This window comes from Delphinus delphis, chromosome 10 (assembly GCF_949987515.2).
Source record: "Delphinus delphis chromosome 10, mDelDel1.2, whole genome shotgun sequence".
In the NCBI taxonomy this organism is placed as follows: Eukaryota; Metazoa; Chordata; class Mammalia; order Artiodactyla; family Delphinidae; genus Delphinus; species Delphinus delphis.
In genome coordinates, this window is record NC_082692.2 from 30,727,936 (window position 1) to 30,744,265 (window position 16,330).

Sequence of the window (16,330 nt, forward strand, 5' to 3'; positions counted from 1 at the left end):
GGATTACATTGACTTTCACGTTTATATTGCTTTACGAACATACTGTGTAGTACATTGTCTTTGTAAGTATATCTGTTTTATGGATTATCTTCTTAAATATTTTAATTTTTGTTTTGAACTCTGTAAGAGCAGTAGCAGTTTTTTCTGCATTTTGTCAAAAGACGAATTACCTGAAAGCTTTACAAGTTTCGTGAGAAGTAAAAATTAATCTTGCTAGATTACCTTTTGTAACCAGTTATCTTGCCTGATATTAGGATGGTACTGTCTTGATGGAAGTTTTCTCGTAGATATCTTCTTATAGTGTCTTAATATTTTTGAATCGGGTGCTAAGGTCCTTAGTATGAAATGCTTGTATATTTTTACATTTATACATTTTATGGAAAACACAGTGATTGATAATAATGTAGACTATTAGCATAAAAAAGTTTTCTTTCTGTGGTAGTATAATATTGCAGATTTCTGTAATCTGACAGAAGTTTACAAAATAAAGTGAGAATTCACTTTTCTTCAAAAAATAGGTTTTCTTTAAGGTGTGTTTACAAAACTTATAAAAAAGTTATTATTGATTAAAGGGAACACGTACCCTGTAACTTTTGCATACTCTTGTGTCTAATTCTGGGATCAAATTACACTAATACTGTAAAACCAATGAGATAAATATTAATTGTAAAATACAGCACTTTTTTCTTTTCAGGTTCATAGTGAATTCACTTTGTTTAGATCCATTTAAGTAATTCTTAATCATTTGGTAGAAATGATGATACCTTTCCACTTAAAGATTATCTGGAAATTTGAAGTTTAAATTGGGAACTTCAGTAGAAAAATTTAAAAATAAAATTAATTATAATTATTACTATCAAAATGAAATAACCGAATTAAAAATCACAATGCCTAATTTAACTTGTTTACCTAGGTTATATGGGCAATGAGTAAATATGCAGAAAATATACCTGTTTAGCTTCAAGCCGGAGTTGTTCTTTGAGATAATGTATGTAAATAGGTATCTGTTAGCAGATTAATTACATTCATATTTTCCCTTGTGAACTGTAATAATTTGTTTAACTGATACCAGTTTTTAATTTAAGTTTATAACTGGAAAATAGTGTCCTTGTGTTTTACAAGTATAGTTTTTGATTATTTTAATCTTGTATACCCTAACAGATGCCTAATCTCTGTTGTTGGTTTTACAGATTAACATTTCTCTGTTAGTATACATGCAAAAAGTAATTGATTATCTTTCCAATAGAACTGCAAACGATACCTCAGTTAACTAATTTACAGTTGTTTTCTTCCTGGTTTACAGTTATTATCCCAAGTTTCTCTAGTCACTTGTGTGTATGCATTCATATGCACTGGTAAATTCATATACTACATATTAAAATTTTCATAATTGAAAGAAATTGAAGTTGTATTTATGTGGCAAATATTTAGCTTCTGTATAAAAATACGTCCATGTCCATAGAAAGTTCTGTTGAATACCGCAACATCATTATTCGAATTTTTCCAAAGAAAGACATTGCATATACATGCCTTAGAACCTTACTGATTGTTATTGTGATTTGGCTAGCATTTTTCCTTTATTTCCCTTTTTTTTTTGGCTTTTGCTTTTAACTGAACCACAAAATGGATTTAGTTGTAAGATATCTGACTACAAGGAATATCTAACAATAAGGAATGTATAAACAAAGTCTGGCCCACTCATGGTTCATATGATTTTTGTGAACCTGAAAATGTGTATTTAAATGTTTGAGTTTTTAGCTAAGTCTTTTATGTAAATATATTTTTATAGTTGAGGGTATAATGATTTCAGTAGACACCATTGATATAAAGACTGAAAAGTATAAAATAAAATTAATTTATTTGATTTTGTGGTAAAAATTATTGGCCTTGCACAGGATACTTGGATGTACCTTGTTAGACTCTCACTTCTCTAATGTAACTCTTATGTATAATTTCTTAAGGGATGGGAGTAGAAGTAGTGCAGATAACAGTCTTTAATTGCCACCATAATCTTAAATACATGTCTGAGAATAATGTAACTTGGTAAATTTTCTGACATCAATATAATAATTTTAAAATATCTTAAACCTCATTAAAATTGCATTTACTTAATATATGTCTGTATGGTGCAGAATTCCTTGTTTTGTGGGCAGTTGATTTAAAAATTGAAAATCACTTAATTAGAGGCAAAATCACACTCAGTATGATTTTTAGTCCTGGACTACATATTGGATGTTGGATTTATGAGTATTAACAAGAATAAAGAGTACTTATAGGAGGTGTATCAATAATGAATTTTTGCTTTACTGCAAGTATTAAATGCTTATCTGGACTCAATTCTATGGCTCATTTTATTTGGGAATTATCTTAACATATAATGGTGAATGATTAGGTTTTTATTCGTATAAGACAGCATATTTATGAAAAAATATACTTTAGAGTTAACATCCTGTTCAACAACAACAATAAACACCCGAAATGATTGGTATGGTATTGCTTACATTCAGCACTGTCCAAAGTTGAATCCTACATCCTTAATAAATAATACAAAGGGGAGAAATTCCTAAGAATTCAACGTAAGATGAAGATTTTGTATACAATGTAATAAAAGAGCATTTAATCTCAGTTGCTCTACAGATCTGTAAAAAATTATGTGGGAGTGTACGTGTGCTTGTTGTTAAATGGACAAAAGCTGGTGGTCAACTGTGGTTAAAATTGTAAGTAAAGTCCCTTTGAAGAAGGTGTAGAATTTCCCCATTATTTTTTTGAATTGTAATACATTAATCAAAATACATATCCACCGAATTCCTTAAACTTTGAAATGGCAATAGATTGTATCAAGGTGTATGTTTTCATCATGTGAGACTTCCTTTTCTAAAGATTTGTTTTAAAAGATTAAATATTTCATATTTCATGAAGAATTTCCATATACTTTAGACAGCTTAGAATATTTTGCTCTTTAGAAAATACTGAATATGGAGTTTATTGTTATCCTTATTATGGGAGGCTAATGACAGGTTTTTTTTTTTTGGATGAAGTTTTATCTTCAGTGGAATTCATTGGTATAGGAGAAAAAGGTAGTGCATTTGGGTAACCTAGTGGGAATATTGCTTAAATTAGCATTGGTTTTGTTAGCACCCATTTACTAATAAATCTTGCATGGCAGATGACTAGAAAAAATAGTCACGCTTTGTCACGTTTACAGGTTTATTGTTTGTAGGAAGGATTCTTTCATATTGAAGGTATTTGTCTGTTTGACCATATGTGTATTATTTTTACAGAGACACACTGTAGAGGTAGACTGTTCCAGTGAATCCCTTATGTAAAAATATCTCTGTAGACTTTTGTTACATAATTAATTGCATTTGCAATGAATGCTTTTGAGGAGATTTGCATGACCTCACTATTAGAGTTGTCACATTTTAGTATCTTGCAACGGGTTAGAACAGTATGGAAGGTTGGTATTTGTATGCTTTGGAGAGGAGTTTGAGATGTTACCCTGTTTTGCCATCAGTTTTCGAGTATGCATGGGTGCATCATTAATCATAGGAAATGCAAAAATAAATAATCCAGTCCCATTGGATTTTTTTATATGAATACTTACCTTTTCCCTTTTTCGTATATACAGTTGAGGTATTTAGGTAACCCCTAACCTTTTGCTTCAACAAAGAAGTACAGTATAAAAATATTACCACAGTTTTCATGTGAGCAGCTCTTGAGAGGAAAAAAAAAAGCCCTCTAGATGAATATTTGTTGAAAAAAAAGTTGTGATACAGAATGTCTTAACTCAGCCCCAATACAGTACTTGAGGACCACCAGTGTATAAAATTGAAAGCACATGAGTTTTGAAGCACTAGAAAAGGTTTGTAATTGATTAGCGCTGCTTGAAAGTACTGAAGTACAGTGAGTTTTGATTTGTGAATGGTTCTATTCAATAAAGATTAATTCTGTGTGTTTGATAAAATCTTAGTGCCTTCAATGAGTTAGTTTTTTCCCCCCTCTGCAGTTTATTTAACCATCAAATATTTCAGTGTTCTTTTAACAAACTGGAACATTTCTATCTTACTGAATTTAACTTTAGCATGACTGATTTAAACAAGTCAAACTATCAGTGATTAGTTTGAAGGGTGTAATTGAAGAGATTAATTTTTTCTTCTTTTAAAATAACTAAAGTATATCATAATGTAACCATGTATATTTCATGCTTTCTTGTGATTTAGAGACTATCAAGAGATTTATATAGACTAACAATATTTTTCTGTGATTTGTTTTAAATCTTCTACATTCTAAAATATTTTTAATGTTTAAAAGTGAAATCTTTACCAGTTTTCATGTAAAATTATGATTGTTAAATAATACATAATAAGAGTCTTTGGAAATTGCACGGACATTGTTAGCTTTTAATAGGAGTGGTCTTCTATATATGCTCTTTTTAAATCATCTCCCTGGATTTTGGAATTTAGCTCTCTTATTTTAGAAGCAAGTTGTGACACTTTGTCGCTGTTAAATCTTGAAACTATAAAATCACTATCATTGATATGGACCACAACTATTGTTTTGGAAATCAGTCTTCACACATCACGTTCAGTCGGGTACTACAGTCAGTTACAAAGGTTTTATGTAGAAATTTAGTCTGTCAGCTGATATATTTTCGTAAATAAGTTCTTAATGGTAAGATACTCCATGAGTTACATCTATTCATTTTAACAGACTTCATTTATGATAAATAATGGACATATTTTGAGTAGTGCACATTGAAAATTCACAGACACACACACACGCACACACTCTTTCCACTTATTATTTTGAGGTGAGGCAGTTGGTCAACGTGTGCTTTTGTCCCTCACCTAGGAAGAGCCTGAACTTTTAAAACTATTTTACAAAATTGGAGCACATACTTTTGACATTTCATTAGGTTGTTTTGATAATCAATTACTTAAGAATTTAAAGCCTGAAGTGAGGTTTCAGACTTCAGATAGATTCCAGAAGGGGGAAATGTTTGTAGTGTGATGATAACCTATACATTATGTCCACCACCCACCTGTAATTAGTCCCATGTAGTGGGTTCATCTTATGTTCTCTATCCAGGCTCTCAAATACTATTTGGGAGTGGGAGAGGGTAAATTCCACTTTTCAGAAGAGGAAGACTTAGTTATGATGTATAAAAATATGTGATGTGATAGATTATTTAATTCATTATCATGCCTGTTTGAAACTGGGTCAAGTTTTGAAAATTTTACCGTAGAAACAGTTACTAAGGATGTCACAGAAATGTAACACTCCCTCATATGACAGAATAAAGAACATTTTAACATATTCTTTGTGACTATATTAGTAACTTTACATCTAATGCTGAAATAGCCCTTGAAATTTGTGTTCCCAATCTGGTTTGAAAAATTCTTATTTTTTAAAAAATAGAGTAACATTGTGAAGAGTAACTTAACTGCTTGAGATGCTGTTTCAAGTTATCCCTCCATATAACAGTAGTTTTAAGCATTTTTTTCCCCTCTTCTCTTGGGTGGGAACAGCAAAAGTTTCCATGTATGAGCTATAATTATAATAGGGGTTGTTAATGCAGTCTAGTTGTGTATATGTTCTGCTTCCTTAATGCAGAAATTTTTACAGTAATGCTTATTATCTTCCATTAAATTAAAAAAAATAATCTGTGATTATTGTATTGTATGTGTTATAACTGAGGGGGCCCACTTAGAACTATTGAGGGAGTCACTACAGCAATTTTACATTTTTTTGTAAAATACATAGTATATTTTCTCACCCTTTAAAGAGAAACCTTTTTTCTCCTTCAGGTTTAATTATTTCTCTTTGACTGAAACTAAGACTGATCCTCTGGTAGCCAGTTAAAATGTGTGAAGTAGGAGGAGTAAAAGAAACTCCAATCGTTAGTTGTAAGTTATAAAGCAAAGTTAATACAGGTATACACAGCAAAAGGATTTATTTTAAAGGATAAAAGAAAATTTTATAAACTTGCCTTGTAGAACATGTTGGACAGCATAAAGAAAATCTTGTAAGTGTTTAGATATTTTACTATAATACCATCTTAGCTGATGAATGTTGAAGTAGTTTACTTTTGTGTATTAACACTAACTTGAAATTAAATATTAATACTATATTATGCCTGTTTTCTTTTAAAGTCCAGCATGACTTAATTGGTATGGCTCTTTTAAATCATGCAGAGTATCCTTACAGAGTTTTCTTTTTTATGAGACTAAATGATACTTATTTTGGTAGGTCAAAGAATATGATTAAAATAATCCTAGACGTTTTAATGTTTGCTATGTTTATAACAATTTCTACTTATGGATAATAGTGTGTAGATGTAAACTAAAATTGTATAGAAACTTATGATTGCATGTAAGTTTTTGACGACTTCTGTGAGCTTTTTAATATCCTGGATATCCTGGGCAACTCTAAAGATCTTTTAAAAATGGCTATTACATACTTATCATAATTTTGTTTCAGTTGAATATATGCTTCAATTATGTAAAGTTGCCTAGAAACAAACTTGTGCAGATATCTATGATGCAGTCTAAAATTGTAAGTAGATTTCTTGTAGTTGAGCTGGTTAAAATGTAAGTTATACTGCAGGTTTATTTCTCTGTTTTACATAGTAGAGTATAATGTCAAGATAATTCTGTGGTCTGTTATTTTGTAAAATTGCTTCCTTTTAAAAGTTTGCTCAAATATTGGGAGCTGCCGGGGTGAATACTTCACAATACTTTGATTAATGTAGTGTCTAATTTTATTTCAGTGAAGGTTAATGAGAATATTAAACTTTCCTTTACTGTTTCAACTACCTCATTTCTATAGCTCTAGAAAACATTTAGACTAATGTGAGATAATTTAATTTTTTCTATTTCAAGTCATTAGTCCGAGAAGTAGATAAGTTACAGATGCCAAAAGCAAATTTGTACAGCAATTTCATTTTTCAACTTTTAGTGCAACAAAACAGCATCATTATGATCTTTAATATAATGTTAGCTGGCAAAGCTAGCAAGTTTATCCGAGAAACATACCTTTATGTTTAACAGGTTCATCTCTTATAGGATTTTAAAATACGATAACACTTACCCCAAAAGAAGTTTTGCTGACATGGTGTCACTGTGCTGAAGAGGCTGTTTGATGCCATAGTCCCTCCTTTTATTTTCAGATAGAACTTGTACCCTCTGTTGTAAATTCTGCTTGCAGCCTTAAACTGAAAACACAAACCATACCCAAACCTTGTTTTAGTTTTACAGTATGCCTGCAGTACATAGACTTGATATTTATTTTTTTCTGTCAAGAAATTATGTAGCTGGTAACATGTGAAAAGCAAGGAAACAAAACAAAAAGAGAATGAGCAAATATTGGAAGGACCTACTATTACTGCATAGACTGTGGTTAGAGAGCACTCACTGACTCTGTTGGTCTCGGTGGCTGGTAGTGACCTGCGGAGATTAACCATTTAAAAACCAGAGACTTCTTGCTGTCCTCCTGGAGAAAGTTTGCACCGCACTTGTGGTTCTGTGGTTGTTTGTGAGGCGAATGAAGCATTCACACAATCCAAAAAAGCAAAAGCTTTCAAACTCCTTTTTTTTGCAAAAGCACTATTACTGGAGAGACAGAATCATGTGGTTTGTGACCTCATAGTACTCACAGTCAAGTGGGACTGCCTACCACTGTGGCTTTCCCCCCTTGCTCATGCTCTCTCTTTCTCTCTCTCTCTCTCTCTCTCTCTCTCTCTCTCTCTGACAAAAGGCTTGTGGTAAGGCCCTTCCTGGCATCCAGAAGGATATAGCTTTTTAATTTTTGTGACTCATGAGGATTTGGATAGAATACAAATGCTGAAGGAGCCCAAACTCCTGTAAGGTTAAGCGTTTGTAGAGCAGAACTCTGCTGTTGTGGGCTTTCCTTTCTATCCCCCCACCCCTACTTTTTGTGCCTCCTCCTTTTATTTAGTTCATTATTGTGTCTGTGGAAAAGTGAGCAAAATTGGCTCAAGAGGCTGTGTGTGAAATCCTGAACAACAGTGATGATTTACAATAATTTACATCTTTGGATTGTATCACATTCTGGGGTCTGCTTCATATTTGCTGAGTGATTGGAGTCCTTCTGTTTTCCTTTTTCTTGTCTTCTTAAACTCATGAATCTGTAACTCATTGTAAAAAAGTTTACCTTTCTTAAGGTCTGGTTGCAAACTGCTTGCTGGGCTTGACTGTAATTGGCCGTCATGAAAGTGTTAGTCTGGGGATTCCTTTACAAATATTAAATCACGTCTGTCTAGTTTATGTATGATCAATATTAGATGCCGGCTCCTACAGTAAAGATTAAATATAATTAGTATCTTTTGTATTATGTTTACCTTTATCTCATGGCTAGTTTGAGTATCTTATAAAAATGAATAGCAAAACTTGTGGCATAGTTTATTGGATGAATCTTAGTTTTCTTTATGTGTGTAATAATTTTTATTTTTCAAGGAAATATACTCATTTTGTATACTCATTTTGTATCGTTTACTTGGATATTAACCTTAACAGAACCTTTGATAGCAAGTCTTATACAAATATAAAGTAAAATTCTTATGTTGTAACTTAGATTGTTCAATGTTATTGATTTTTGTAAGCTCAGAATGGAGTGGGTTAACAGAAGCTGTATTTTTTGTTTATAATAGAAGCTTTTGAAATAAATTACAAAATGCTGTGTGTAGTACGGAATAATGCACACAGAGTATGTTAGTCGTCTCGATTTGCTAATTCTGATTCAGAAGAAAATTGGAAACATCTTTGGGAAACTATCTCCTTTTTTGCCCCTTTGGACATGTATGTATAGAACTCATTTTCTTATTAGGATGATTATATATCATAGGCAGAGAATTTCATATTTATGAATAGAGCTTCCTGTTTTCATCAGTTGAGAGAAATGGGGTATTTTTCAGCAAAAATTATAAAGCTGAACAGACCAATTTTCTAGGCATTTTTTTGCCATTTATCCACGCCACTCTGAATTTGCATGTTAGACTTCTTCCTAGTGTGATAGTAACCAGGAGTGGCATGAAGTAAATGAGTGGGAGGGTGGGCGGAGACAGTGATTACAAAACATTATTTGGGGTGTATAATGGGGTAAGGACTGGGAAATACTGAGGAGGATGTTAGAGCCAAAGTACCCCTTCGTATGGTCATCCTAGCACAGTTCATTATCTGTTTTTGGTTTATATTTGATAAAGATAAATGTACTAATGTGTTCATAAGTTTCTTACAAAAAAATAATTTGCCCAAAATACACTGGGAGGATATGGGAATGACTTTAATCCTTTATTATTCAAATATCTAGAACTTTTCCATAATAAATTTTTAGTGATTAAAAAACCAGAAATAACGTTTTAGTGTTTTATTTAAAATACATATTTATCATGCCTCATTGTGTATGTAAACAGGTTTTACATTGAAAAGTAAAAGCTTTCATTTAACATGCAGTTATTCATGCAAAAGGGAAAATTTATTCATTGATTCTGTTTCATAAATAAGGCGTACAGTGGGATCTGTAGCTCTAATTAATATCTAACGTAAGTTAAAGGAGGGCTTTGTCTATATAATTCGTGGAATTTTCAAACATAGTTCCATATGCACATACAATAGCAGCAGAATCAGGCAATTGAAAAAATTTAGTAGTCTGCTAAGTAAATGCTTTTCTTTTTTCAGAATGAGTTTTCAGTTTCTGCGTTTGGGTTTGCTGACATCTTAAAACTTTTTGCTAAATATTTTCTCCCTTAAAATTTTTTGTTTTTATTAAGTGTACTTTGGCCCTCCAAATTAACTGTATATGTATTTGAATAATTTTTAACATCTATATGTCTCTTAACTGCTTGTTCTGTTTTTGCAGGTAACCCTCCTGCACATAATTTTTGGGTCAGGGTAATCACTCTTACTGCTTAAGAGTTTAATAGATATTGTTGAATATGCCCTTTCTGTTCTGTGTGAGGCCCATCAAATTCTGGCAGGAGAAAGTAGTGAAGTCTTGTGCTTTAAAGTCTGTATGTTCATTATCCGTACACACACAAACACATGCATACGTACATACATACATATACTTTTTTTCTTTTTATAAATTGAAAATCTATCCTCTTCGGAGCAAATATTACTTTGTGGTAAAAATTTTAAAACAACAGTGATAACTGGTACACATTTGATAATTGACAGTCTGTTTCATTAGAATTAGCTTACCACATGTGTTGAAGAGAGACTGACTCAGAAAAGTCACTGCAGATAAAGCAAGCTCTTGATTATGCTTAAAATCAGAAATGCAAACCACAGGGTTTTTTTGGTTTTTTAAAGACCCTCAAAACTTCATTCTTTTAGGGGATATATTAGTATTTGCTATGTTGAAGTAAGTATCGAGTTTAAGTCTGCTGTATAGATTATGTATTATAATGCCATGGAAATGAAATATAGCTTTGAACTTGAAAACAGTTTCACGAAAAGTAAAGAAGTTAGTTATTTGTTTTCCCATTGCCTTGTATTTAATAAGTTTGTCAACATTGGTCGAATTTTTTACATTGTATATTGTTATATAAGACTGTAATGTTTCAAATGCTACATATATATCTTCATTGTTACCTTTTGAATCATTTTTAATTTTCTGAATTAATGATCCTATTATAATACAGTAGTTTTATCAATACCAGTCTTGTGCCCATTTCTATTTTTTTTTGATTGTTTTAAACTTATTTTTGTTGCTGTTCTATTTTTCTTTTAATTGAAAACAATAGAAGCAAAATAGGTTTGATGTAGGAATTTTATAAATTGTAGAAATCCTATTTTGGCTTAAAATGTTCTCATTGATTATGAGGTTTCAGCAAGGAATTTTCTTAATTTATTGTTTCAACTTGTGTGACAATTTTATTTGGATTTGATGTATAGCTATTGAGACTTACATAGCATTTATTGGGCCTTTTATTGATGCTTTGAAAAATTTTTACATTAGTAAAATATGTATAATTTTATTGCTATTATAAATTATGATTATGAGAGATTTAATTACACTTCCTTATTTCAATGGGGTATATATCCGTGTTCACACCTGCACACACATGTGTGGTTGTATGTGTGTACAAGGTATTATTTTTTGGTACTTAAAAAAATTTACATATATATGTGTGTGTATGTATATATATACTAAAAAAAGTGGTATTTTTTGTAATCAGAGTATTCTTTGTTTTTCTCCTCAGTTTCTTTAAATTTTGTAAAAACCCAAAGCACTACCATATCCATGATTGTTTGAACAACTTCATTTGGTTAGTATTAGCAGCTCTCTGTCTAATGTGAGATAATGTGGAAGTTGGATGCCAAAAGAGAAAGTAGTTAACTTTTGTGTCTCTCTCTCTCCCCTTCTGTCTCCCCTTCCACTCCTCCCCCTTTCTTCCCTCTCTCCTCCAGGCTTTTTTGGTTTCTCTTTCTCTGTTTTGACATTTATAAAATCTCAAAGTAGATTCTTAAGGTTCTAGTAGGGGATATTGACATTAATCTTCACTAATGAATACGTTACAGGTTTGAAGCTTCTAACATTCAAGGCAAATCGTTGATATATCTTGTTATAGTACACCTCATTTGTTAGATGGTATTGGCATCTGATTACAGAGATTTCTTTTAACATTTTTTAATTCCTTCCTCTGTGTTAATTTACTTTTACATTGTTTCACATGAATTTAGCCCTTTAATTATGAGGATTACTTTTTTCTCCCTTTGACTGTTTTTCAAAGTACACAGTGATCCATACTTGTTTAATGTAACTGTATAAATAATTCATGTTTCTTATAATTATTAGAACAATTCATCTTCTGCTGTCATTTTTCTAAGAAGAAAAAAAAGTCGAGAACTTGCAGAAAATATGCGAAACATGCTCAATATGACAGCTGAGGATGTGGCTAGGGTAAAGCAGGAAACTACTACCCACAATGCAATGTTACATATACTACCACTTAATAAAATTTATATCAGACATGCTACTGACAAAACCAAAGGAAAATAATATCCCAACTATACTAGTTAACATACTAAATATATCTAGGGAAAAGTGAAACTAATCTTTTTGGAACCTTTGTACTTAGAGAATATAGTAAATGAAAGTGTGGGACATCATAGTACATTGGAGCCTTTGTGCTATGGGACTTGTTTGTAGGTGAAGCTCTCTTATAATGAGAACTTTTTGGATATTCACTTTCCTGGAAAGGGTACAAAAAGGCACCCTTTTTCTTTTTTGATTGAATTGTTGCAGTATTATATAGGGTTCGAGGACATTGTCATCTAGTAGGAAAAATAAGTTAAATTATGAGATGTTCATCACGATTATTTATACTTTTCACCCAGCCAGGTATATTTCTTTACATTTTGCTTTAAGTTGTTTTTTATTGCCAGGTTTGAGATGGGGCTTGAATTGTTCACTGAAGCATTTTTCTTTTCAAAGTAATTGTTTTTCTTGCTCTTTCGTTTTATTTATCTTAACCTACCTGTAGCTTACCTGACCAGTTTATATACTTTACTAAAGGGGGGGGGGGTTAATCTAAAGCAGAAAACTGCTTTTATAACGTGGTTGAAAAAGATACAAAGATATCTTCTAAAAAAAAAAATCAGGTTTTAATATATTTAGGGTTTCTGTTTTTAAGTCTTAATCTTCTGTGCTCTTAACTGTCAGACTTTAGTAATTTTGATGAATTTAGTACCTTAGTAATTTAGATGAATTTTGAGGTTTTAAAATATTTAAATAAGGGAAACATAATAGTTCTTTTGAATTGGTAAATAATGTATAGAAATTGTATTAGATAAAGAATAGAAAAGACTATTAAGTTAGTGTTACTTATGAAAGATTCCTTAGTATTCCAGTATATAAGTTGTCACTGTTTCTGACCTGGCATGGTATTTGTCATCTCACCATTTAAACATTAATATATTGTCTATCTGTCTATATCTCTGTTAAGGCTGATTTGCTTAATTGTTTGAAGTATTTTCTCCTTAAGAGACTGCTTATCAATAACAGCTGTAGCATTGTGGCTTTTCTCCATGGACTCATGGTGGTCTTTGGAACAACGTTCTTCAACTTTGACAGGTGAGACAGAGGCTCTCCAGTGCCACTGCATTTGGATGAATCTAGCTGTGGTTGGAGAAAGTGCATCTTGCCAAAATATATGGGTGAGACCACACACAGCCTTTAAAATAGTTATTGTAGGCTTATTTTTAGGGATACATATCTTGACAGTTCTTTTATTTGCATGCCAATTTCATTGCTGTGTATAGATTTTTCATTGGTTTCTGTAAAGGCAATTGCAGATTTAGGTCACTATTTGTTAAGCCTTGTGTATAATTTACACTGGAAAATACTCTGAGTTCAGCCATAATTAACAATATAGAGAATATATTGGAAATGAATCACTAGAATACTGATCTTTTTGTTTTTATAAATTTGACAGTATTCCCATTGGAAATCTCAATTTCCCAGACAGCTTAGTAGTCAAAAATTGCTCCAATTTGAACTTTAAGATTAAATAAATTATGAAAGAATTTGAAAATATTTATATACTTTAATTATATTAATAATAAAAAATTTGTGGTTCATGTTATTCAGAAGTACATATTTTTATAATGGTATAATAAAGCATTGTTCAAAATATAAGTTTTACACTTTAGTAAAAGCTTGAAAATTTTGAAACAAATTGCCAAAGAAGTCGGTTTCTTAGTGCATGGGCATAATATGCAAGCTATTCAGTCTTTTTATGGGATGATTAAAGCTTTATTTAACTTAGTGAACTATAAAAATTGACTACATTTTTTTTTAAAAAGTATGTTTTGTCTTCTAAAACTGGCTTTTTCAGTGACCAGTAAAGAGCACGCTTTAGACTTTTAGAAAATATTGTTTCTTTTTATAAGATACAGTATTTGGATAGTTATTCATGATTCTTATTAAGTTATTAGTGATAACAGTATTAAAGCTTAATTTCTTAAGTCCTGGCATGTCCTAGTCACAAGACTTTTCACATGATGATCAATGAATGTTGGCTAGGTATATATTTATAAAAAATGAAATCAGCTATGATAAGATTGCAATTTCATTCTAGATATTTTCATAGTAAAAACAGAATCTACTGAGATAATTGGAAATTCAATTTACTCCCCACCATTATCCCAGTACCTTTCCATTGCTGAATGGTTCTGGCAGGAAAGTACTGGGGAAATTGTGTTCCTACAGCTTTTCCAGAGAACAAGTTTTCGGAAAGAAGAGAGAAGATAGTATACACAAAAAGACTGTTTAAAGAAAAACTTGGCCCTTGTCTCTCAGAAATTGGTCATGTATGTGAACCTTGACTGGATGCTAGATTTTTTAAAAAGCTTCGTAAGTCATTTTTAGGATATTTGAGGAAACTTGAATATGGACTTGATATTGATGATACTATGGAATATTTATTAAGTGTGATAATGCTGTTGCACATATATAGGAAAATATCCTTACTCTTAAAAGAGGTGCATGATGAGTTATTTTCATGAAGTCAGTACTAAAATTCGTACATAAGACAGATGTGGCAAAATGTTAACTATTGGTGAGTCCAGGTGAAGGGACTTTTTTTTTTTTACTATTTATTTTAGGCATTCTGCTATTTTTCATCTTAAACAATAACTTCTTTTTTTTTAACATCTTTATTGGAGTATAATTGCTTTACAATGATGTGTTAGTTTCTGCTTTATAACAACGTGAATCAGCTATACATATAGATATAACAATAACTTCTTAAAGGTGAAACATGTTTTGGAAAAGGTGTATGGGGATTTGATTTCAAAATGAAATCAGGTAGATGGGGAAAATTCATTTATTTTTATAAATAGTAAGTTTTTTTTTTTTGTAAAGAAGTGAATATGGATAGCCTGGGCTATACATAGCAATTTTAGGTTTTAGTTTATAGTTTTATTTTTTACATTGAAATTCCATTCACATTAAAAGAACTAATTTTCACAAATTTATACGTGGCAAATATAAATTGAAAATGGTAAAATATTTTTGAAAATAGCAATATAAAAATTTTTACCTTTTTATTATAGTAACTCAAGTCTAGACCAATAAGCTAGAGGTTTTTAGAGGATCAAAATAAGCATCTGTTATTACTATGTCCTTGTTTATTAACTGGATGCTTCTAAGATATGTAAAAATGCCTATAAAAGTTCATTCACATTAAATAAATACTACTGAATTGTACTACCGCTACTAAATTGTTTATACTATTAAATTATACTCTTTGAAGAAGTATTTTAATGAGCAGAAGCCTATATTTCTGTATTTAAATTATTCTGAATTTGTGTTTTTTTATTAACACCCTACCAGAGATGTTTACATTTTTTCTGTAGAGGGCTACATAGTAAAGATTTTTGGCTTTGTGTGCTGTAAGGGCCCTGTTTACTACTCAACTCTGCCATTGTAGTCTGAAAGAGAGACAGTAAGTAAATTAGACAATGGGTAAATGAATGGGCATGGCTGTGTTTCAGTAAAACCATATATGCATGAACGGGCAGCTGGTGTGCCATAGTCTGCCCACTCCTGCTACCTCTGTACTTTTATATGTATAGAACTTGTGGCCTAGTGGATAGCCTCTTTTATAGAAGAGGCAAGAACAGTTTGAAATAATGATCAAACTTTTAATTTACTTATTATAATGAAAATCTTTTCTTAAAGTATTTTAAAAATCTGGGATTTTTTTTGTTTGTTTTAATTGATTGTTATGTGAAAGATCATATCTGTGGGGCTTTACAACTGCCTTTTGAATTGAGCAGTGTAATTTCATCTTGATCGTATAATTGTATTGTGAATAGTTTTATAAGACACACTAAAATTCTTTTAGGAATAGGGTTGGAATCCAAATAAGTAATCTTGATTTTAATGTATCCCCAAATTATCATAAATCTCAGTATTTATATTAGTCATTCATTATTACTAGTAAGAAGGATGGTAAGATTCCTATGCCTTTTATCCACAGAAATGTTTTCTTTTCAGAATTCACAGGATTTAATGCCCAAGCATAAAATATTTAACAGAAATCTTATCAGATTATGAGCTATTTTCTCTCTTTTTCATTTATATTTGAATTTAAATCTGAGTAGATAAAGGAATTAATTATTTTTGGTATTAATCTCTAAAACATTCATTGCACCCATCACTGCACATATTATCCAAAGTAAACTAGCTTTCTGAGGGTTCACCTACATTAGCTCGACTGACTATCATTTATTGGGTGATGATGATGATTACAACAACTGAGCAGGAAAAGAACACATTTTTTTCAATTGATAAAGAGCAAATG

At 31.2% G+C, this 16,330-nt stretch overlaps 2 protein-coding genes across 4 annotated transcripts in view; one reads left to right on the top strand and one right to left on the bottom strand.

Moving 5' to 3' along the window:
* Window positions 1-7,162, bottom strand: part of RUNX2 (RUNX family transcription factor 2) — a 208,445-nt gene extending 201,283 nt beyond the window's left edge. Inside the window, exon 1 of one of the 2 annotated variants that reach the window (XM_060021723.1) lies at window positions 7,090-7,162. In XM_060021723.1, coding sequence (XP_059877706.1) covers window positions 7,090-7,147 — 58 coding nt within the window. In that variant the 5' untranslated portion in view covers window positions 7,148-7,162. The remainder of the gene's footprint in view (window positions 1-7,089) is intronic. The other variant, XM_060021724.1, reaches the window with a different exon arrangement.
* SUPT3H (SPT3 homolog, SAGA and STAGA complex component) overlaps window positions 1-16,330 on the top strand; it is a 420,389-nt gene that overhangs the window by 41,643 nt on the left and 362,416 nt on the right. The window lies entirely within an intron of this gene.